Below are 25718 nucleotides of genomic sequence, written 5' to 3' on the forward strand. Positions count from 1 at the left end.
GTTCCAGGATTTTGACCCAGCGACGATGAAGGAACGGCAATCTATTTCCAAGTCAGGATGGTGTGTGACTTGGAGGGGAACTTGGAGGTGATGGTGTTCCCATGCACCTGCTGCCCTTGTCCTTCTAGGTGGTAGAGATCGCGGGTTTGGGAAGTGCTGTAAGAAGCCTTGGCGAGTTGCTGCAGTGCATCTTGTAGATGGTACACACTGCAGTCACGGTACGCCGGTGGTGGAGGGAGTGAATGTTTAAGGTGGTGGATGGGGTGCCAATCAAGTGGGCGGCTTTGTCTTGGATGGTGTTGAGCTTCTTGAGTGTTGTTGAAGCTGCACTCATCCAGGCAAGTGTTATTCATCCAGGCGAGTGTTATTAAGAGAGTGATGAGAGGAGTTAAGGAGACATTGCTTTACACAGAGGGTTGCTGGGGAATGGAATGCTTTGCCACAGGGAATGGTTAAGGCAGAGGTTTGAGTCTATTATGGGAAAATTAAAAAAGTATTTGAAGCAGAAAAGATACAAGACTATGGGGAGATAGCAGAGCTGTAGGATTAGCTTTTGATTGCTCTAGTACCAGCACATACACAATGAGCCAATTGGCTTACGTCTGTGCAGTAAACTTCTTTGATTTTATTAACCTGATTTTGTTGACTCCAAATACCATTAAAAAGATGACCATCACTCTCAGACATTTCACCATATTAAGGATTTGCTACCAAAGCTAACCAAACATCAAATACTTTTTAATTGCTTATCAGGGTCAGCAGTCCATTAAATGCCACCTTGCAGCTTTTATAATAGAGGCGGTCTTTGCAGAATAGTCTTAGAACACCAATCTTGCTAATCCTACACCGCTGTTGCGTTGCCAGTCTCCCTCTGAACCAGTGGCAGAGTGTTCCAGGTGATTCACATGTGGCAGCACAGCCATGCAAAAGCAGCCACTGCATCTGCGCAACGCAATCACATTGTGATGTCATTAATAGATGAAGTTATGATGCAGACAAGTTCCATGCTTTCTTCAGCGCGCACCGCGACATCGCCTGGGGAAGTTTGGAAAATCCTTCCACATCACACCGCAGCCGCACAGAGTTTTTAGTGACTGGAGTCAGACCAATGGCAGGTGCTGAGACCCAGTGAAAAACTAGCCTTCCTAGTCGCTGCTCGAACAAAATCTGGTCATTTTCTGGTCAGCTGGCCACAGGAGGTCCACGCTACAGAAACCAGTGGGCAAAAACACTGCTTCACTGTATCTTGGCTGGTTCACTTATAGGGGGTGATTTTCACTCAGAAGTTGGGAAGGAGGCGGGACTACAACTTTCGGGGTTGTAGTCCCACCTCCATCGAGATGCGGCCAATCCACGCGATTTTAACTTGATTGACCTTGTTGAACCCGCCCAGCGGGCTCAGCAGGCCAATTAAGGGCCACCCGGCAACAGGTGACGTCACAGACTGAAATTTCATCTGTCAAGACGTTTTGACAGATGAAATATCAGCGTTTCACAGCTGTTTGAAGTCTTAATTCTAACCTGAGTCCTTCTACACAGACTCAGTTAGAAATCTCTCCTCCACAGAAAGCTGAAGGCTGTCACTTTTGACAGTTCGCAGCCATTCTGCTTTCTGTGCCGGTGAGATGAGGGACTCCCCGAACCTAAAGGAAGGAAGGCTGAAAAGGTAAGAAAAGGCAATTTAAACTTCTTTACACACTTTAGACACACCAAACACATTTACCTTTGCACTCATGCACCCATCACTCACCTGAACACCGACATCTCGACCCCTCCAAGCCCTTCAACCCGACGGCCCGACTCCTCCAACTTGGCGTGGTTTGGAACCGTTGGGAATCCCACAGTTCAAGCTTAAAAAATAGGGATTAGGCTAAAAACTGCCTGTTAACTACCTGTTAACAGGCAGTTAATTGTCCCTAATCCCTTCCCGCCTCGGGTAGGCGGGTCCCAGTGCGGGGCGGGTACCCGCCTCCTTTGAAACTGGCATGGAGGCGGGTTTGGGGCGGGATGGGGTCGGGACCCCCGAATTCGGGACTTTAACTCCCCGCACGCCTCCAATCCCGACTCCACGGGTCAGTTAAAATCGAGGCCATAGTGTTTCCCACAGAAGAATTTCATATTCAGTATTAGCACTTTCAATAAAATTCACCGACAGGAGAAAAAAATCTCTCGCTGCCAGCTAACAATGTTCTGTTCTTGCATTAATAATGTTGAATAATAATTTGGCTCCTTATTTTAATGTTGTCATTTAATTTATATTGACAAAATTCAGGGGAGAAAGTCTGGAGTTCTATATATATCAACAGGCAACAGACCAGAATTCATGTACAGTAAGTGGAAAAACTACCAGCCTACCTCTCGTCCCCTCATGTTACAAAACAAACCCATTTATGAAAATGAGGCAATGTTTGCAAATGCTCAAAACTGGATTCCTGCTTCAGATTGGAGCATAACTCAGTGTTTGGCATTTCCTTTTCCCCTTGCCTCATCCCAACGTTCTTGTTTCTTGGACAACCATGCCCATGAAACTCTTCATTTTCCTTTCTACAATATTTTTCAGCAATACTTATGATGGCCCAATATTTAAATGAATCACCGTTCATGTCTCTGACACAATAACTGAATTTTTTGGTTGCAAGCTTAATGAGTCTTGAAGGCCATTAGAGCAAATTTATGTAAGCAGCCAGTTCAAACGAAAGAATCCACCACAAATCGTGTTAATTACATCAATTTGAAATGAAATCAGGGCAAACAATACATTCTCCGTCATGCCAGACTCCATGCAAACTACAGAATCAATTTCAACCTACGCCTGCATTAAATATTACATTTGATTTTGTCCTAGGGCAGGGTTAGTGCTCAGGGTTGGAGAAAAGGGGAAAAAATCTACTGCCGTGATCCTTGGTAAAATTACATCTTCAAATCGCTCTAGTCCGTTCCTCCAACTCTGGCGTCTTGTGTATCTTGAATTCCCTTCAGCCCGCCATTGGTGGCCATGTCTTCAGCTGTCTAGTCCCTACAACAACAACTTGCATTTACATAGCGCCTTTAACGTAGTAAAAACCTATTTATTTGACCAAGCTTTTGATACCTCTCTTCATAGCTTCTTTGGCTCAGTGTCAAGTTTTGTTTGACTATGTAGACATGAAACAACTTGGAACATTTTTCTATGTTTAAGGTGGTATATTGTTGTTCAGGTCGTAGATTTCAGATCCATTTTTTGCCAGAAAAATTGGCATTACATCCCAACTCTCATTGGCGGTAAAGAACTTCACTGGATCAAAATCACAGCATGTTGGAGCTCCAATGTCAGAGGATGCAATGGTCACTCAGAATTATTCACATCAAGTTGCACCTCAAAGCCTCAAATTTGGAACACCGAAAGTGAAGAGTCAATTGACAACTACAATTTGTATTTATATAGCGCGTCTAATACAGTAAAATGTCCCAAGGCGCTCCACAGGAGCGATTATCAGACACAAATTTGACACCAAGCCACATAATGAGATATTAGGACAGATGACCAGACGCTTGGACAAAGAGGCAGGTTTTAAGGAGTGTCTTAAAGGAGGAGAGGTAGAGAGGCAGAGAGGTTTAGGGAAGGAATGCCAGAGCTTAGAGCCTAGGCAGTTGAAGGCACGGCCGCCAATGGTGGAGCGATTAAAATCTGGGATGCACAAGAGATCAGAATTGGACGGGCGGCGATCTCGAAGGCTTGTACAGCTGGAGGAGGCTACAGAGATAGGGAGGGGCGAGGCCATGGAGGGATTTGAAAACAAGGGTGAGAATTTTTAAATTGAGGCGCTGCCAGACCGGGAGCCACGGTCAGCGAGTACAGGGGTGATGGGTGAATGGGACTTGGTGCGAGTTAGGACACGGGTCAGCGAGCACAGGGGTGATGGGCGAACGGGACTTGGTGCGAGTTAGGACACGGGTCAGCGAGCACAGGGGTGATGGGCGAACGGGACTTGATGCGAGTTAGGACACGGGTCAGCGAGCACAGGGGTGATGGGCGAACGGGACTTGGTGCGAGTTAGGACACGGGTCAGCGAGCACAGGGGTGATGGGCGAACGGGACTTGGTGCGAGTTAGGACACGGGTCAGCGAGCACAGGGGTGATGGGCGAACGGGACTTGGTGCGAGTTAGGACACGGGTCAGCGAGCACAGGGGGTGATGGGCGAACGGGACTTGGTGCGAGTTAGGACACGGGTCAGCGAGCACAGGGGGTGATGGGCGAACGGGACTTGGTGCGAGTTAGGACACGGGTCAGCGAGCACAGGGGGTGATGGGCGAACGGGACTTGGTGCGAGTTAGGACACGGGTCAGCGAGCACAGGGGGTGATGGGCGAACGGGACTTGGTGCGAGTTAGGACACGGGTCAGCGAGCACAGGGGGTGATGGGCGAACGGGACTTGGTGCGAGTTAGGACACGGGTCAGTGAGCACAGGGGTGATGGGCGAACGGGACTTGGTGCGAGTTAGGACACGGGTCAGCGAGCACAGGGGTGATGGGCGAACGGGACTTGGTGCGAGTTAGGACACGGGTCAGCGAGCACAGGGGTGATGGGCGAACGGGACTTGGTGCGAGTTAGGTCACGGGTCAGCGAGCACAGGGGTGATGGGCGAACGGGACTTGGTGCGAGTTAGGACATGGGTCAGCGAGCACAGGGGTGATGGGCGAACGGGACTTGGTGCGAGTTAGGACACGGGGGCAGCTGAGTTTTGGATGAGCTCAAGTTTATATATCGTGGAAGACGGGAGGCTGGTCAGGAAAGCATTGGAATAGTCAAGTCTAGAGGTAAAGAGGTATGGACGAGAGTTTCAGGGGCGGAGTCGGGTGATGTTATGGAGGTGGAAGTCGGCGGTCTTGGTGCTGGAGTGGTTATGTGGCTGGAAGATCATCTCGGTGTCAAATACGACAAGGTTGCGAATGGTCTGATTCAGCCACAGAGAGTTGCGAGGGAGAGAGATGGAGTCAGTGGCTAGGGAACAGAGTTTGTGGCGGGGACTGAAGACAATGGCTTTGGTCTTCCCAATATTTAGCGGGAGGAAATTTCTGCTCATCCTATACCGGATGTCGGACAAGCAGTGTGACAAATCAGAGACAGTGGGTCGAGAGAGGTAGTAGTGAGGTAGAGCTGGGTGTCGTCAGCGTACATGTGGAACCTGACCTCGTGTTGATGGACGATGTCACCGAGAAGCAGCATGTAGATGAGAAATAAGAGGGGGCCAAGGATAGATTCTTGGGGCCCCAGAGACAAGAGCAGGAACAGAAGCCATTGCAGGTGATTCTCTGGCTATGACTGATTAGGTAAGAATGGAACCAGGCGAGGGCAGTCCCACCCAGCTGGACGACGGAGAAAAGGCATTAGAGGAGGATGGTATGGTCAACCATGTCAAGGCTGCAGACAGGTTGAGAAGGATGAAGAGGGATAGTTTACCATGATCACAGTCACATTAGGATGTCATGCTGTGAGTTCAGTGCTAGGGTAGTGGGGAACCTTAGGGGAACTTTGGCTCATAAGCAAGCAGTGACGAGTGCCTCAATGGGCCCATCGGAGGATGCCAAGAGAGGCACAGAGGAAAGCTATAGACTTATCTATGAGGGAGTCAAGCCTGGGATGGCGGCAGGAGAGTGCTGAAGGGTTGGGGTAGGAATTTGGGAGGGCAGAATACTGGAGAGGGGAGAAGTGAAAAGAGGCATTACGACAAGAGAGGTCTAGTAGGAGTGAAGAAAAAAGGGGAAATAGAAGTGATGAACTTTGGTCTGGAGCGGCAGTCAAAACCCGCACGCAAACAGACACAGGGAAATTCAAGTTATCTAGGCCTGGAAGAGAAGAATAGAAATGTCCTGGTAATAATCGGAGACAGGTGTGGAGAGTGAGTCCGAAAGCTAATCGAAGGGCAGAGCACTGGAGAAAAGCACTACTGGAGGTACTTCCACAGATATGAAGAGCCAGGAGGCATGCAGAATCGATCACTGGACAGAAAATCAGCCACAGACCCCCGCCACCAATCTGAGCAAGTCCAAGAGCCCGAAAGCACAGTACCAGCACACAACTCTGTCCCGGGACCCGGAGGCCGCTCTGTCCTCTTTCAGTGTGAATTGGCACTCTCTCTGTCCTCTTTCAGTATGAACTAGCATTCTCTTGTCCTCCTTCAGTTTGAACCGGCACTCTCTTGTTTGAACTACTTTGCACAGAGAGAGGAGAATGTATGGAATGGACTGCCAAGGAAGCCAGTTGCAGTGATATTAAATCAGCAAGTTCAAATGAGAGTTGGACAATTACTCGATGAAAAATTTGATAGGTGCGTGCAAGAGTTATTGTGGGGTTCAATATTTCCTAGACAATTCCACCAGCTAGATAGCTCTTTTCCAGTCCTGTGCACTCCCATGTTCCTCTCACCAGTGTCACTGTAGGAAGGCAGTAAGCAATAGTAGCCCCACACAGGAAGATATTTGGAAAGCCAGTCACCACAGGCCGCCCGGACATACCAGATAGAGTGGGACTTAAGATAAAGATCTTGCACCAGCGCCCAGCCCATTGTTTCACTAGGTAAGGTGCGTGGCACTGAGTGACTGGGAGTTGAGGGGAGGAAAGAGAGAGAAAAACTGCACGGATGAAGCTTAATCCATAAAAAGGAGCACAGTTCAAACAGAATGTACAGCTGCAGTACATCTTATGCTAAACTTGCAAAATTGTTCATTTGCATTAGGGTCACCTGAGATTTCAACCCATGTGTAACTGTCAACCACATACTCTTTCTATAAAACCAGGATGGTCACCTTCACTCTTTCCTTCATTAGACCCTTTTCAAATGATCATCCAAGATTATGGAAAATGTTCTCCATTGGCAGGATTGAAAAACCCAATAGACAAGAATCACAGGAGAAAATTGTGTCACAAACCCAAAGCTAGTTAACTAGCGATAAACATACTGTACTTCTAGCATTAGACAGAATGGTGGCCAGTCAGCACTATAATGAATCTCATTTGCTGTTTCCTACATTACAACAGTGACTACACTTCAAAAGTACTTCATTGGCTGTAAAGCACTTTGGGACGTCTGTGGTCGTGAAAGGCGCTATAGAAATGCGAGTCTTTTTTTCTTTTTATTTAAATAATACTATTCTTTGGGCCCTATTATACTTCATGTAGAGGTTTTAACCCAGCACTCGCTTTACACAGTGACAGTGGTAGCGCGGAGTTATGTTCTCGGGCTCTGTACATGCATGCTTAAAGGCATATGTGGAACTTTATTCAGGATGCTGGTTAAATTAAGCTGGTAAACGGAAGAGCCAAGAAACGGTCAGTGCTAATTTAAAGCTCAACAGGTGGTTATGCTACAATCACTGTAAAGCCCATGCAATTTGACACGACGTCTTGAATTGATCCTACATCACCTACCAAAATCTGATGCGCCAGCTTGGTGACTTCATTCCTACTTATGTAGTGTTTATGTTGCAGCAACACAAAAGTTGTATTTCAACTGGACAATTAAAGTGCAGATTGTACCTTGTAGTGTCTGTTAGCATTATACGGATCTTGATAAATAGAGGCCATTTGACTACTTTTTCATTTCCAACAGTTTTGGATTAGTAACTTGTTTACCTCTGAAGTGTAGTCATCGTCCAGTTTCTAACCAAACAGTAACCCAATATCAGCTCTGTGCTGTTGGGACATAGTTGGCACCCCTGAAATCTAAAAGTTATGTCGCAGTTGGCAGCGTCTGAAAAAAGAACGCATCTTATTGGGGCACTGGACAGTTATGTCCAAGATCACCAAATAGCAGGAGTCACGTAGGCCTTGAAATTACAATGCTTGAATATTAACTTTCAGATGCTTCATTAGTTATGAAATTCCATTGTTTGCTATTTTAATGGCTTAAAATCAATAGATTAATGCCTCAATCAAAACAGCAGACAAAAGAGATTTCATAAGAACATGTTAAACATTCACTGACTAATGTTCAGCCACTATATTTTAAGGCTGCATTATTTCATTTACTCGCTTTGCCATTTAGATATTATTCAATCATCTACACAAATGTTCCACCGCCCTGGCTGAACTATACACCAAGCTTCCAAATATTGATGTCATTCTTGCTTCCTAGTCAGAACAGTAACACTGCAGCAGTTCCCAGACGGAGTCTATTACGAAGGGGTGCGAGGAGACTGAATACACGGTAAATTCTCAGTTGCTATCAAATAACTTTTACATGGTCTACAGTTCGGGACTGAGAATAGCCATGAACACCAGATACCCTGCTTATTTCCAAGCATGGTTTTTTTTTCTGCAGTTGTTTATCAAATCTCTAATAGTTCACAATTAAAAGAAATAACCGAGAAATATCAAGTACGTGAATGTAGCCAAAAGAATTAAGTCGGATACCATGCACTGGAAGTACACACTGTATATTACCAGAAAGATGCTACCCATATCCAACACATTCATATTCTGTGAAAGATTTTTTTGGGGGGTGGGGGCTGGGGGGAAAGAGATTAGGGAGAGGATGAATAGAAAATTAGTTTAAAAAAATGTCTGAGTTTGAATAACAGAAGAAAAAAATCCCCTCCGTCCAATCCCAGTGCTCCTCTATATTCTGACACTCACCCAGTGCTCCAGATTTACTCGATCCGGTGTGGGTAATGTATTATTTACAGAATTGTGTAATTGCTTATTTTACTTCAGTTCATCACTGGGATGTAGGGCAAACATTCAGGTACTGCTATTCTCACAGGTTCTGGGACTCTGCCAAATCAGCAAATTACACTATATATGACAAGTGTAGGAATTGATGAGATTGGTTTCAGGATGTCGCATGATGCCATTGCAGAAGCCTTTGTGCTGTCTAAGTGTGTTTCTAATTACAGTGTCTGCTGAAATTTAAAGAGAAGGTACCTTCACAATCGACTGGACTAGAGGCCACTGATCAGACTTTTTAGTGATACCTTGGGGTCCTTTTCATCTAGTTTGCAATGAGTAATGCCCGTGAAGCGCCTTCGGATGTTTTACTATGTTAAAGGTGCTATATAAATGCAAGTTGCCATTGTCATTATTATTATGTCACAAGTTTGGATTTGCTGCAGGATTTCAAAACCAAACTGAATTGAGTTCCTACAAACAGAAGACATCTCGAGTTAGAGAAGATAGGTGAGCTAACTTGGACTAGTGGGATCAGTCTGTGGTCTCCTGAAGCTTGATTGATTGCCTTCAGGACACAAAAGGGAATTTCCCAGAATTATTTCCCCTAAATTTGGCCTATGTTTTTTTTTTCTTCACTTCTCCCAGGAGATTACATGACTTGGGGTTGGGGGATGGCAGTGTAGGGGGGGGGGGGGGGGGAGAAAAGAGATGGAGGAAGGAGTCTGATGAGGAAGAGATGGAGGAAGGAGACTGATGGGGAAGAGGTGGAGGAAGGAGACTGATGGGGAAGAGATGGAGGAAGGAGTCTGATGGGGAAGAGATGGAGGAAGGAGTCTGATGGGGAAGAGATGGAGTAAGGAGTCTGATGGGGAAGAGATGGAGGAAGGAGTCCGATGGGGAAGAGATGGAGGAAGGAGTCCGATGGGGAAGAGGTGGAGTAAGGAGACTGATGGGGAAGAGATGGAGTAAGGAGTCTGATGGGGAAGAGATGGAGGAAGGAGACTGATGGGGAAGAGATGGAGGAAGGAGTCTGATGGGGAAGAGATGGAGGAAGGAGTCTGATGGGGAAGAAATGGAGGAAGGGGTCTGATGGGGAAGAGATGGAGGAAGGGGTCTGATGGGGAAGAGATGGAGTAAGGAGTCTGATGGGGAAGAGATGGAGGAAGGAGTCTGATGGGGAAGAGATGGAGGAAGGGGTCTGATGGGGAAGAGATGGAGGAAGGGGTCTGATGGGGAAGAGATGGAGTAAGGAGTCTGATGGGGAAGAGATGGAGTAAGGAGACTGATGGGGAAGAGATGGAGTAAGGAGTCTGATGGGGAAGAGATGGAGGAAGGGGTCTGATGGGGAAGAGATGGAGGAAGGGGTCTGATGGGGAAGAGATGGAGGAAGGAGTCTGATGGGTAAGAAATGGAGGAAGGAGTCCGATGGGGAAGAAATGGAGGAAGGAGTCTGATGGGGAAGAGGTGGAGGAAGGAGTCTGTTGGGGAAGAGGTGGAGGAAGGAGTCTGATGGGGAAGAGATGGAGGAAGGAGTCTGATGGTGTGTGCAGGTTGTAACAGGTCAGTATGTGACAGGCTTGATGGACCAGCTGGTCCTTTTCTGCATGCTCATGTGTTCATAACTTGCATTTATATAGCGCCTTTCACATCCTTGGGATGTCCCAAAGCGCTTCGAAGCCAATGAATTCCTTTAAAAAAATGTTATGATGTATGCAATCACAGCAACCAATTTATGCCCAGTAAACAAGAATGAGATGAATGACCAGTGAATCCTATTTGCTGTTGCTCGATGAGGAATAAATATTGGCCAGGATACCAGGAGAATCCCCCTGCTCTTCTTTGAATAACGCCGTGGGATCTTTTACTTCTGCCTCGATTCCGATCAATGTAGTAATCCTTTAGCAATAGTCCAACAGGAAACAAACTGGTTACTGTAATTTGTACTTGAAACCCAAACCCACAAAGAAATGAAGCAACAATTTAACTAATATTTTAAAAGAAATGAAGGCAGTCTCCATATAGCCACAGTTCCTTGGAGTTGTTTCGAGGAGAGATTGAGTAGACTAGGCCTATATTCTCTAGAGTTTAGAAGAATGAGAGGTGATCTCATTGAAACATACAAAATTCTTACAGGGCTTGACAGGGTAGATGCAGGGAGGATGTTTCCCCTGGCTGGGGAGTCTAGAACCAGGGATCACAGTCTCAGAATAAGGGGTCAGCCATTTAGGACTGAGATGAGGAGAAATTTATTCACTCAGAGGGTGGGGAATCTTTGGAATTTTCTACCCCAGAGGGCTGTGGAGGCTCAGTTGAGTATATTCAAGACAGAGCTCAATTGATTTTTGAATATTAAGGGAATCGAGGGGTATGGGGATAGTGCAAGAAAGTGGAGATGAGGTAGAAGATCAGCCATGATCTTATTGAATGGCGGAGCAGGCTCGAAGGGCCAAATGGCCGACTCCTGCTCCTATTTCTTATGTTGTCACAATTCATCTGCCAGTTATATCCTAGTTACTGAAAATGTTGATTTATGATGATTCAAGACAGTTACATCACTTAAGAGAATGTCTTTTTCTTCATCTTTGAACATTAATCAGTGTACAATGGTTCCAGCAGAATAGAGTTGGACTCAAACCCAGAGGATCGTAAGTTCAAATTTCAATTTGCCGGTCTTCGTTTGGGGATCATCCCAACTGTGCAGCTTTGTAATTTTAAAAAGTGAGATGCTACAGAGTAGATGAAAGCAGTTTGATCTCCACCACATTAAAACATTTCCACTGTGTTTTGATAGAGTGGTGGCAAGCAGAGGCCAGGCAAATCGCCACCGAGAGGGAGAGAAATGATCAGGACAGTCCAACACGGGTTGGGTTCTCAGCATGGACTGTTCTGAGCAGCACTAGAAGGGTCCTGTGAACAGGCTCTACCCCATCCCTCTCAGACACAGCTGGAGAGGAACAGAGGGAGTTAACCCAAAATGTTAAAAAAAAATTAAACCTTGCATATTAGAATCATACTTTTTGCCCAAACAAATTTTAGAAAAAGGGGTAAAACTACAGAGGAATGACTATTACATTAATTCAATTTCCATAACTCTTTAATGGTGAACAGCAAGTGAAGGTAGGAGATCAGATAAGACAAATCGAATACTAAAGCATTTTTGGAATGATAATTGAACAGAAATTTGCCCTAGATATTTCAGAAGAGCAGAACACATGCTCGGGCTACAGAACTCGTTTCTCAGGTTTGAAGAGGTAGCTGTATCCGTGACTAAAAACATGCACTCTGCTCATTAGTCATGACATTACTTTAAAAGCATAAAATAAAATCATGTTAACTTAACACTTACCTGTCCAGGAATATGTCTGGAAGGGGCGGGTACGTTTGCATGTCAGGCACACGTTCATGAACTATTACCATGACAATCGATGTAAACCCAAAGACTATGAATACATAAATAGAACTCAAAATTGTCTTCCAGAACTCTGGGTCGAGTCTTCGGGTTTGATGTTTGTAGTATTTACCATTCTGATAGTGTTCAGTACTCAAGTCTCCACTAGAACCACCACTGTCCATGGAATGATCCACACCATTACACTGACAGTCTTTGCTTAGTGCAGAACTAACAACATGTGCAACAGTACCAGCAAGGTATTCATCGCTGGCATAGCCCATCTCTGCCAAGATATCTTTGTGCTGCTTTTGTAGTTTCCGAATAGATACCATAAGCCTTTTAATATCACCCAATACCTTCAGTTCTAAAGGTGGGCAGCGTAAATCATACTCGGTCAAAGTTAACAAGGCAATACCATCCAGTCTGTGCTTATTACATAGAAGATCAATGTATTCACTGAAGCCTTCCTCCTTTAGCCACTTGGCCACATGTTTGTTGGTCCAGCGCCTGATAGTAAACTGGCTTCCCGTCATGTTTCAACTGCAAAATAAAAACAGAAAAAAGTCAAATAACTGGGTGGAACTACATACTGTATTTGATTATTTGGCAGGATATCTGGTCCAATGTAAAAATATTTTTTACTGTTGTTTCTAAGTATGAAGGTTCCTCATTTTACTTTTGCATTTCAATGCCAGACCTTGCTTGTCCCAGAAGGTCGGCACCATTTGAAGTCAGAATGCCCTTTAACATAAACTGAATGAACTCTAGATACCACAAGCTTTGGTTCATGAAACACAGGCTTGTGGAAATGGCCTGCACTGTAGTCTCAGAGTGAAAGAATTATGTTTCTTCTTGTACAAGTTTTACTGTAGGCTTCAAGCCCATCAATACAGACGTTCCTAGTAAAGCTGAATCCACGTGTAAATAAATTCATTGTGTTTCAGAAATGTTTTGAAACCAAGTCCCTGGTTCCAGTAGAACTGGTACAACCACTCCCATTACACAAAATACATCAAGATGGATCAGACGTGCATTTAACAAGTTGCCATTGTATTTTACTAAAAAAATTTTTTTTTTTTTTGAACTCACCTTTGGACTCGATCTTTTTGCCAAAAACGTCATTGAGCTGAAGAGGGATATATCTGCACAAAAATATCCCAATTGACTTGAGTAGCTAATCCTGGCCAAGGCAATTCATGTAACCCCACCCCTCAATACACTGCACAGTGAAGAAACTAACTTGGTTATCAACCCCTTGGATTGCTTTCTCTGCCCTTTGTGACTCACACTTTCAGTCCAGTCCTGTCCAACGAGTAGCTGCTCCTCAAATATAAAAAAGTACAATAAAATCTAGCAAACACAAACATTTCAAATACCAATGCCGAATAAATATCTTGAACTTTGTTAAAAGCTCGGTGTTATCTTGTGGCCATCAGGGATGTTAAGAGAATGATTAGCACAGCTCAGACCATTAAATGTGTTCCCGGACATTGAGGGAGATAATCTCCACCAGAGAAGGGAGCACAGCCAGTGATAATAAATCAGTAATATCAAACTTTAACAAATGTACAGATGCCAAAGAGAAATTTCGGGAAGAAACGTGATAGCCTTCCAAAATTAACAGAAGGCGCTGAGATCATCAATGTAAGTCAAGCTGCCAACACAGCGATGCAAGGCTTCCCATGATGCTGAAGGAAAATCAAATTGTTTAAGCTTTGTGTCCTGTGTTTAATTGCAATACTTAATTTGATTTGCTCCCGAGGCATCCTACATATCGAACTCAAAGAAACGAATTAACGCTCGGCTTTTCAAAACATGACAAAAAATCATACACCGTTCAATGCTAAATCAACACAATTATACAATATGACACACCCTCGACCCTTGTCCCCAAGATATCCTCCTCCTTTTGTCCCTCAGCCTCTGCACTGAGTGACTCCTATTCCTTGGTGATTTTAAGTTCCCTCTCAACTCCCTCTGCACTCTATCCTCTAAATTCACTGCCCTCTTTTCCTCCCTAAATCTTTCCCTCCATATAAACTCTCCGACCCATATTCACGGTCACCCCGCAACCTTGCCATCTCCTGTGGCATCTCTACTCCCATGGTCTCTACTACAGACAAGGCCATCTCGGACCACTTTCTTGTATTCCTCGCCACCCACATCACCCTTACCCCCTTCCAACCCCACTTCCAATGAACCAGATTATTTGCACCTTCAGAGTCCTGTTCAACCCCGAGCTGAGCTTCTGACCCCATATCCTGTCCATCACAAAGATTGCCTACTTTCCACCACTCGCCTATCTCTATCCCCTACCTCAGCCCATCTGCTGCTAAAACACTCAGCCGTGCAGTTGTCACCTTCAAACTCAAATATTCCAATGCTCTTCTGGCCGGTTGTCCATCCTCCACCTTCTGTAAACTTCAGCTCATCCAATACTCTGCTGCCCGTATCCTATCTTGCACCAAATCCCACTCATCCATCGCCCCCGTCCTTGCTGATTGGAGATGTGGGGGGACCGGGAATCAATTGAAAATTCTGATCGCATGTTTAAATCCTTTTATGGCCTTGCCCCTCCCTATCTCGAACCTCCTCCAGCCCAATCCTCTTCCCGAAATCTCTGTTCCTCTGACACTGGCCTTATGAGCATCCCCCCTCCTTTTGCCCCACCATTTGCGGTCATGCGTTCAGCCGTCTAGGATCCACACTTTGGAATTACCTGCCTAAACCCGTCCACTTCCCTCTTCTTCAAAAGCCTCCTTAAAACCCATCTCTTTCACCAAGCTTTCAGCCACCCCCCTGCTTTAGCCCGGTGTCCATTTATTTCTGATTATGCTTCTGAAGCGCCATAGGACAATTTTCTACATTAAAGGGACTAGAAATGCAAATTATTGTTATAATTAAGGAATAAACTATTGTTAATTTAACCAACACAAACAGAACAAATTTGACTTAAGAATTACAGCAACACATTAATGTTGTTCAGTTTGACACAGTGGCCTAGAAATTCACTGGCCTTAGCGCCGCTTTTGAGGCGCTAGAGGGCCTAGCGCCGAAGTTATGGCCAGTTTAGAAATTGACAGGGGCCCTAAATCGGCGTTAGGCCGGTAGCGCTGCGCCGGCACCGATGACGTCATCGGTGTGCGCAGCGTCCCGGTTGCCATGGTAACCCGCCCGAACTCGGAAATTGAGTTGCGGCCGCCTCGCCCGTGGCAGCCGCAAGCAACGTTCTGGCAGAGGTGCCTTACAGAACTTTGCGCCGGCGCATTAAAGGCCCCGCGGCGGCCGGCCGCTTTCCCACCGGCCGCCTGGCCGCAGCTCCCTCCCCGGACCTCCCCCCACCCCCGGAACAGAAGCAAGCCCGGCACTTGTCCGAGGTGCCGGGCTCATTTTTAAAAAGATTATCGCGGGCCGCGGCCGGGTGCAGGCAGCTCCTCCTTAACGGAAGGAGGAGGCCTGCACTTCCCGAGCCTGCTGCACCGCAGCGGGCGCCGCAGCGCCGGAATAGCGCCGCAATGCGGCGCGTGGCGCCAGTTTTGAGGCGCTGAGACCCCTCAGTAGCGCCGGCAGCCGTTTGGGCGCGGCGCTACTGAATTTTTGGTGCGCGCAGGGGGACTTAGCGCCGGCACTAACTTCCGGCGCTAAAGCCCTCGCTGCGCCAAAACCGAATTTCTAGGCCAGTACAAGTTACAGTATTACCACCTTAGAGGGTTAAAGACAGGTTAGTATTTTTGGATTATGTCACAAGTTAAAAAGCACCAATTATGCTCTTCCAGTTTGAGTTTGTACCTTCCAAATAATTCAACTGACGTATCCAAACAGGTTAACCTTTCGCTGCAATATACTGGTTAGTTAATTTTTTTCTGTGGTGCATTGTTTGTAAGATCTGAGTTATGCCTTTAATGTGTCATCTGGAATCTTTATCAGAATTCAGCTTGCACCTTGCATGTATTTAAAGTGATGCTCTAACTCTTATAACCATCACAATTATTGCCACGTTCGCAGTTATGAACACAATGGGGGTGATTTTCACTCAGAGGTCGGGAAGGAGGCAGGACTACAACTTTCGGGGTTGTAGTCCCGCCTCCATCGAGATGCGGCCAATCCACGTGATTTTAACTTGATTGACCTTGTTGAGCCCGCCCAGCGGGCTCAGCAGGCCAATTAAGGGCCACCCGGCAACAGGTGACGTCACAGACTGAAATTTCATCTGTCAAGACGTTTTGACAGATGAAATATCAGCGTTTCACAGCTGCTGAAGCTGTCAAACACTGACAGTCTTACTTCTAACCTGAGTCCTTCTACACAGGCTCAGTTAGAAATCTCACCGGCACAGAAAGCTGCAGGCTGTCACTTTTGACAGTTCGCAGCCATTCTGCTTTCTGTGCCGGTTAGATGATGGACTCCCGAAACCTAGAGGAAGGAAGGCTGTAAAGGTAAGTACAGGTAATTTAAACTTCTTTACACACTTTAGACACACCAAGCACACTTACCGTTGCACTCATGCACCCTAACTCACCTGAACACCGACATCTCAACCCCTCCAAGTCCTTCAACCCGACGGCCCAACTCCTCTAACTTGGCGTGGTTTAGAGCCGTCAGGAATCCCACACTTCAAACTTTAAAATAGGGATTAGGCTAAAAACTGCCTGTTAACTACCTGTTAACATGCAGTTAATTGTCACTAATCCCTTCCCGCCTCGGGTCGGCGGGTCCCAGTGCGGGGCGGGTACCCGCCTCCTTTGAAACTTACATGGAGGCAGGTTTGGGGCGGGATAGTGTCGATACCCCCGAATTCGGGACTTTAACCCCTCGCACGCCTCCAATCCCGACTCCACGGGTCAGTTAAAATCGAGGCCAATCTAACTGCGCTGTACAGATGTCTGTCTTCGTCAAAGTTCTTCTGATTTCTGATCTAATATCAACTGAAACTTCAAACTAAACCCAAAAATGTAGGGCGGCTCTTTGCACAATAGTGGCAGTGACGTTCAATCCATGACAGATACCTTTGGGCAATGTAAGAACTCGCCCAAAAGTGGTATCAGGTACAGCAGCGAATTTACTGTGATTATGATCTTTAATCATCCTTGACTTTCCACTACTTTCTCTTCTATTGTTAACCAAGTCTCAGGAAATCAATGCAAGTACGCTACTCTCCCGCACTTCTGCTCGAATAGACCAGACGTGTTTTCTGTAAACCAGCTGCAGAGTGGATCCCAGCAATGTAGCGCATGCACAAACAGGCTGTGACAAGTAAAGAAAGACAGACTTGCATTTATATAGCGCCTTTCACAACCTCAGGACGTCCCAAAGCGCTTTACAGCCAATGAAGTGAGATCAGATGGTCCAAAACGCACCGTTTTCAAACCAGCAGCACGACAGCTGCATGCTGATGTCGTGGCGTTGAGTCCAGCTCATTTGCTGGGGCATGGCAGACCTGCAGCAGTAGGGGAAGTCCCAGGTTTTTTTTTCAATAAAGGGTCTTGCTGGCAACAGTCTTAAATCTGCCCAGTTGAGGTTGCTGCCGGTTGCACAAGACAAGCGAGTCAGCAGTCTGCAGCACAAGAGCAGTATGAAAGCAGCTTAATGTTTCAACATCCCAATAAGGCTCTTTGTCCTTGAACCCTACGAAGGTTGGCTTGACTGAGTGAGACAAGTTTAGCAGGTCATTTTCAAATTAATTTGCAGCAGATGAGGCAAGTCTTTAGTTTCACTGCTTGAAATGCCCAAAACTACTTACAGGCATTAAAAGACTCGCTAAGGAATGAGCATGGATAAAATGCAAATATGTCAAGGTGCTCCACAGAATTCTAAAAGCAACAAATATTCTTTTATTTTGAGAATTGATTTGCATTAACTTCCAGCATCATGCATTAATAGTCAAGCAGATTTAAAAATAAGAAAATGTGCTGTAATACTGTTCTAGTGGTGTTAATTTGCCCTCAGTGAGCTTACATAACATTTGATGATACATTTAGTGGTTTTGGAAAGTACTTGTCTAATGTGCCATTAAAATCTTGCGTATTTCCTCCTGAATCCTTTGACTTCATTAGCATCTACTCAGCAGGCAACTGACACGACATCAGTTGTTTCGGTCTCATTTCATTGTACATCTCATTTCTAGACAGTCTCCCCTCAGCTGAATGTTTAGTCAAGTGTGGCAGAAATTACTCCTCCACATGCTTTTTTCTCTTCCCCTCTCTTCATTGCTGTCTCTCAGTCACTCCTCCTTCACGTCAGTCTCCTTTCCTCTCTATGTTACAACACAATTGTTTTGATTCTGGAAGACGATTTGTCAAAGATTTTAAATGACCCTTTTGAATGATAAATAAGATTTCTGCACTGCAATAATCAGATGAAAATTGGAATTTGTGACGCCCCTCATAACTACAGCAATATTCTGACATTTCCTTATTTAATATGTGTTACAACTGCAAAATATGAACAAGGACTGAAGAATTAATTAGGACATGGACACTTTCCAATGCCGATAAACACAGAAAAAAAACACAAAGCTTAACAAAAGACAATGTTAGACATTTAACTGAAACAAGTGGCAACTGCAGGGCTCGAACCCAAATTGTTCTTGCCAACTTGTTGCTGATGACAATACTTACCAGAGCAGAGCACGGCATCTTTCCTTGCTACAGTGCTTCACACAGTGATTTACTTTCGCAATGTAGTGACTGTTATTAGACACATTAACAGAGGTGAATGACCAGCTAGTCTATTCTTTCTTGATGATATTTGATGTGGGAGGAATACTGGACAGAAAACCAGAGCTTCTGTTATTCTTGGCAGTGCCATGGGTGGTTTCAGCATGGCAGCATTAGGTCTGAAAAGGCAGGGAGCCAAAGTAGAGCTGATGAGACCTGGCTGGACACCAGGAGTCCCAGATTGCAATTCTCCAGAGCAAAATGTCAAACATAGAATAAAGATTTGTGTACATGTCTGGAGAAAGTCTCCCCTTGACATTCAATGGCATTACCATCATCAAATTCCCTACTATCAACATCCTGGGGGGGGGGGGGGGGGGGGGGGGGGGCGGGGGTGGTGTCACCATTGACCAGAAACTTAACTGGAGCAGCCACTGTGGCTACAACAGCAGGTCAGAGGCTGGGTATTCTGCGGCAAGTGACTCACCTCCTGACTCCCCAAAGCCTTTCCACCATCTACAAGGCACAAGTCAAGAGTGTGATGGAATACTCTGCACTTGCCTGGATGAGTGCAGCTCCAGCAACACAAGAAACTCGACACCATCCAGGGCAAAGCAGCCCACTTAATTGACACCCCATCCATCACCTTAAACATTCACTCCCTCCACCACCGGCGCTGCAGTGTGTACCATCTACAAGATGCACTGCAGCAACTCGCCAAGGCTTCTTCAACAGCACCTCCCAAACCCGCGACCTCTACCACCTATAAGGACAAGGGCAGCAGGCGCATGGGAACACCACCACCTCCAAGTTCCCCTCCAAGTCACACACCATTCTGACGTGGATATGTATCGCCATTCCTTCATCGTCACTGTGTCAAAATCCTGGAACTCTCTCCCTAACAGCACTGTGGAAGTACCTTCACCACACGGACTGCAGCGGTTCACCACCACTTTCTCAAGAGCAATTAGGGAGGGGCAATTAATGCTGGCGTTGCCAGCAACGCCCACATCCCGTGAATGAATAAATAAATACAAGATTCAGACTACCCAGTACATTAACTTTTGGTGCTCAATGACCAATGCCAAGGAGCTGCAATGACAGGCAGTGGGTAAAGCCAAAAACATTGACTAATATTATAAAAAGGGCACTTCTAAATTGATGCTGAGGTGTCAGAGAACTTGTACTTATACAGCACCTTAATGTAGAAACACATCCCAAGGCACTTCACAAAGGGTAATTAGACAAAACTGGATGTCAAGCCAATGAAAGAGATCGTACAAGGGGTGACAAAAAGCTTGGTCCAAGAGGTGTGTTTTTAGGAGTAATAAGAGGGGTCCAAATACAGATCCTATGGGGACTCTAGAGGTAACAGTGCAGGGGCAGGAAGAGACCCATTGCTGGAGATGCTCTGGCTACGATTGGATAGGCAAGACTGGAACTAAGCAAGGCCAATCCTACCGAGCTGGACAATGGAGGAGAGGCGTTGGAGGAGGATGGTATGGTCGACCGTGTCAAAGTCTACAGAGGATGTCATTTGTGGCTTTGATTAGGGCTGTTTCAGTGCTGTAGCAGGGGCAGAAACCTGGGCGGAGAGATTCAAGCATGGCGTTGCGGGGAAAGTGGACACGGATTTGGGAGGCGACAACATGTGCAAGGACTTGAGAGGAAAGGAAGGTTGGAGCCAAGATGGTAGTTTAAGGACATTAGGGTCATGGGTGGGTTTTTTGAGGAGGGAGGTTACGAAGGAGAGTCACAGTACTGGAGGAAAGGGAACCATTTACAATGTCGGGAATTATGGGGACCAGGAAGGGAACATGGGTGGTCAGCAGTTTAGTGGGAACGGGATCAAGGGAGCCGGCAGCTGAACAGATGGTCTCAATCTTACTAGCAAAAAGGTCCATGAGCTCTTTGCACTTGCTGTTGGAGGTGAGGGTGATGGGGCAAGCAGATGGTTGGTAGTAGAGAAAAAAAGCTGGGGATTCTCCTTGGCTCTCCAGGGTGACGCTAGAGTAGTCAGCGGATTTGGCAGAGGACAGCAATGTTCGAGAGTGCTTTATGTGGCCACAATCAATACCCGTGACCGACAAGCACTGTTAGCACTTTTTGTAATCCATCAAGTGCCACCAGTAATTATGAAGAACTTCGGAGGACCGGTACGACAGAGGCGTACGCTTTTTCTCACCCGAGGGACAGAAGTCACCTGCTTTATCTTGCCAGGTTCCATTGATGGGAATCCCACACATCTGGTGCCAACAGTATATTGTCAATATACAGGAAACTTTCTTTTTAAATCCGGCACCGATGGGACCGACGTGGTGCCGGTTCATCAAAAATTCCGGATAACCGAAAGCTATAGTAAAAGATACGGAGCTGAGAGCTCCGTATAAAGCAACAAACCCTGTTGCTTAGCAACAGGTTCAGAACAATGGCCAAAAGTTCCAAGCGTCTCTGTAGCTTAGCAACAGCTGAAGCCACACCCTTGCACAGCAACAGATGGAGGAAGGCAAGTAATAAAACTTACCTGAACCTACTCCTGAATGTTGCCGGTTAACCGAGATTTCTGGTTATTTAGGTGCCGGTAAATCGAAAGTTTCCTGTAGAGCACTTTTAAGAAGCTGAAACAGCAAATCTGGCAGCAGCACTTGCCACTGGCTGTAATTTTTAAATGTAAAAGCTACGATAAAAACACTTCAAATTCCTTTTATTCCTTTGTGATTCTTGAACTTGTAGTGCTACATACACCATGCTGACACAGCTATCCAAAGTCTGCCTAGCTCTAACCTGTACAGTACTTTGCTTTTAGGATTTCACAATACAAAGTTGGGCAAAAATATCACAGTGACATACCATTGGGGAATAGTTCAGGATTTATATTTACAGTAAATATTTTCTAATTATTTACAGAGTTACCTGGTAACTTTCCAAACCATATATATTTTAACAATCTCGCAGTTTGTTCGACCCTATGTGCATAGTACAAACTTTAACCCACGCTAATATTTAATGGTTGCAACAGATTAATATTGATGGGGATGATAATGAAATATATTATTAATATGCCAAAGAATAACTACACCAGAACACGTGTATGGATAAAACAAGCAAATTGCATGTTTTAAAATTAAAGCAAGTTTGAATGGACACGACCTTTAAAAATAATGGCCCTGAATTCATGGTCGGTATGACGGTGTACGCTCAGAGTACGGCGTCGTACCCCCTTTGAAAAGGACAGCAAGTTCGGGATTTCCGCATGCGCTTAATCCTGAACTTGCGATCTGTCAAGTTCCGGCTGCGCGTCGCCTTCACTGCACATTTCACCGACCCATTCAAATCAACATGCTGGCGAAAAGGTGGGCTAATTGCTCACCTACTGCGCATTAATCACCCTGAAAATGTTTACATCTGGTGCAAACAGGCGCAGGAGCCTGTTGCACAGCACATGGGGAAGGGGGGACGAGAAAATTGTATTAGTTGGCGGCTGCTGACTGACCTGTCGAGTGTTTCCAGCATTTTCTGATTAAAAATTTACTGGCCAGACACAAAACTCTTTTCATGTGTCAACATCTTTCCCAATGAGTTTTGAACCCAGAAATTAAGCACAGTAAACACCAGCAATAGGCACTCTATTGATTAGATATATTGGTTTAAGGGCAAAAGTTTTGTGTGCTGATTATTTCTCAACCTATTACAATAAAAAACCTACTGATTTATAGAAATATTTGTACTGGGGTTTGCTACTTTATGGGCACAAATCAAATAATGGAACATCTAATTTAACACTGAGTAGGTAAGAACCATATAGCTAACAAATGCAGTATTATTATTTATACATAGTTATATCAAAGATGTTTGATCAAATGTATATCTGGCATAACTAAAATACATATACCTACCTTTTTAAATCCCTTCAACCAACATTTTCAATTAAGAGTGGCTATTAAGCGCTATGTAGATTGTAAATATATGCCAGTAGAAGACTTCTGTCTTCTATTGATGTACATTTACAATCCTGTTTTAGCAATCTCCTCGGTTTCCTGATTGGCCAAGAGTCAGGAAGTGAAAGGAGCACCACCCCACGTGATCCCAGCTTCGCATACGCACAAGGGTGCCACCCCCCCCCCCCCCGGGATCCGTGGGCCACTAAGCTGCACACAACTCTGCAGCGTTTGAAAGCAACTTCACGAAGGGGGGCTCGCACGAGGTATGTGCGGATTTTGTTCAGATGCCGGTGGCATACGCCTTAACTGCTCTGCCGACCGTGAATTCAGGGCATTACCTTGAGAATTTGCCATCTCCAATGCCTTCTCACCTACACAGCATCATACCACAGCCAGAAGGTTCAGATGGAGTACAGGATACAGCTTGCTCTACAGCTGCTATTAACATATCAAAGGCATACCATACAGGGCAAGTAGGCTTTCCAGTGTTCCTTTTCTCCTCTCTCTCTCTCAAACGATGAAGCATTTCATGACAGCCAAGTGTTCAAGTGAACTGCAACAATATTCGGCCGCTAACCTTAAAAAGTCAACTCCTGGATGTCAGTTCAGCAGGATTTAAACCCAAGGCCCAGAACAGGAGTTCGCTGTTCTCTCAGTAGAGGGCCCAGGTCAACCTACTGGATGTAACGATTTTCAATAAATACAGTGACAAAATACAGCTGTAGAATGTTGATTACGGTCAAAGTATACAAGTTACTTAAACCAAACTTTCACTGCAAACACTATGAAATGCACAGAAGCACAGGACTCATTCCTCAGCAGAGGACCAGATGGACTCAGCTTAAAATCTCTGACATTGAACATACACAGAACAGCCAAATCTATATTGGCTTTTCCAACAGGACCATCCATCAACAATTTTTCACAAAAGTGCAATGTCCTCAGAAGTAACGTCCCATGCATACTTAAAATATAGAAGTCATCACGCTTCATTCCTCTCTCATGCTTTAGGGAAGCCCCAACACATAGATGAGGATTTTGAAATCTTTGTTTCAAAGGCCCGGAATTTGCGCTCAGCGGCGAAGCTCGCCGCTGACCTCGAAGAAAGCCGCCCACAAAGATCCAACGATCTCTGCGACATGAGTTTCAGCTCTCCCGACCTTTGTTTGAATCTGGCGCCAAATCAAGTGAATCTCCAGCATCCACCAAGTGATGTCATCAAGCAGGCTGAGCAGCCAATCACGTTGAAGAAGTCGCACAGACAGCAAACCAGGAAGTAAAATGCACAGATTCCAATTTACTTTTTAGAAATTTTGCAGAGAGCGAAATAAAGATTGAGACGTACACACAGGATTACAGTAGAAGCTGAAATATCAAACAAACTTTAAATTTTAAAAAAAACATGCAATACTTAATCATATTGATGGAAAAGTTTGACATTCCACAAATATAAAATTTGTTTTTCAGGACCAGAACGGTTGTTCAGCAGTCAATACGCGGTTAAAAACCCAGTTACACTTTTCAACAAGGCTTATCTTTTTCAGGGGGTATTAATTAATTGCCGGCTCCGAGGGGGTCCCACAGCACAACCTGTGGCGGAGCAGGGAAAGACTGACCGTAACTTCTAGATTTCCACGCTTACCTGCGCATGCGCTGACTCCAGAAGCTGCTGTCAATTTCAGAGGGCTGACAGTTTCACCGTCATTACCGCCGCAAAATCTGGGCCAAACTTCCTCCAACCCTGTGTCCAAGCTCACACCCTCTGCTCCACTAATTCTGGTTTACTGATCATTTCTCTCCTCTCCCCTCACTTACTGAGCCTTCCGCCATCATGCATGCCCCTGCACTCTTCCTAAAACTCTCCCCTGGCTACATGTCTCTGCAACTTCAAAAGCCTCTTCAAAGCCCATCCCTTCAACCATTCTTCAGTTACTTCCCCCAACCCTTCTCCCGCTCAGTGTCACTTCCTCATTGTGAAGTGCCTGGGGCATTTTTACAACATTAAAGTACTATACAAGTCCACGTTGTTATCGAATTATTTTTTTATTTTTTTTTAAGTGTCTTCTTGTAACAATTATGAATGGACCTTCACTACAGATTAGAATATCAGTCTCTAATCATAGCTATTTTACAGCACAATAGGAGCAAGCCATCAATCCAAGAAGTTAAAGGGCTCACTGTGGTTTCAATTAACTCGAAACATCCGCTTGACCTTATTGTAGCTTCAATGCCATAAAAAAACGTGATTGGCCACCAGTCTTCAGCAAGAAAAATGGATCCAGCTGTTAAAGTTCTGAAAGGTGTCCTCAAATTCAGCCAGTAAGGCTACTGACACTGCCATTCTAAAAGTGCAATGTCCACATGCTTAAAGACTTTGAGAAGCAAACCTGTGGGAAATCGAATTTAGTTGGGACAAATTAGCTAACTACCTTGTAACAAACATCACAACAACTGGTGTATTTATATAGCGCCTTCAACGTAGTAAAATGTCCCAAGGCGCTTCACAGGAGTTTTATAAGACAAAAAATTTGACACCACATAGGGAGATATTAGGGCAGGTGACCAAAAGTTTGGTCAAAGAGGTAGGTTTTAAGGAGCGTCTTAAAGGAGGAAAGGTAGCGAGGCGGAGAGGTTTAAACAGGGAATTCCAGAGCTTAGGGCCCAGGCAACAGAAGGCACGGCCACCAATGGTTGAGTGATTATAATCAGGGATGCTCAAGAGGGCAGATATCTCGGGGGGGGGGGGGGGCGGGGGGTTGTGAAGCTTGAGGAGATTACTGAGATATGGAGGGGTGTGGCCGTGGAGGGATTTGAAAACAAGGATGATAATTCTGAAATCGAGGCGTTGCTTAACCGGGAGCCAATGTAGGTCAGCGAGCACAGGGGAGATGGGCGAACTGGACTTGGTGCGAGTTACAAGTACAAATCCAGCAATTTTACAACAGAGCAAACTACCCTCATTATGCCATCGTTGATTAGCTGTCTCAGTAATGTCTCTTGGAGTGTTAGAGTTCAACCTAGGGTTACTGCACATACTAGTCCCAGTAACACAAGTCTGAACATTTTACTTGTCCTAACCCTA

At 45.4% G+C, this 25718-nt stretch overlaps 1 protein-coding gene across 2 annotated transcripts in view; it reads right to left on the reverse strand.

The window, feature by feature from the left end:
• LOC147098584 (sphingomyelin synthase-related protein 1-like) overlaps positions 1-25718 on the reverse strand; it is a 57206-nt gene that overhangs the window by 25193 nt on the left and 6295 nt on the right. For both annotated transcript variants that reach the window (XM_085970440.1, XM_085970441.1), the window contains exon 2: positions 11995-12579. In XM_085970440.1, coding sequence (XP_085826566.1) covers positions 11995-12572 — 578 coding nt within the window. In that variant the 5' untranslated portion in view covers positions 12573-12579. The remainder of the gene's footprint in view (positions 1-11994; positions 12580-25718) is intronic.

The sequence above is a fragment of the Somniosus microcephalus genome, chromosome 29, assembly GCF_052327205.1.
Source record: "Somniosus microcephalus isolate GS21.2 chromosome 29, FLI_Smic_1.0, whole genome shotgun sequence".
NCBI lineage: Eukaryota > Metazoa > Chordata > Chondrichthyes > Squaliformes > Somniosidae > Somniosus > Somniosus microcephalus.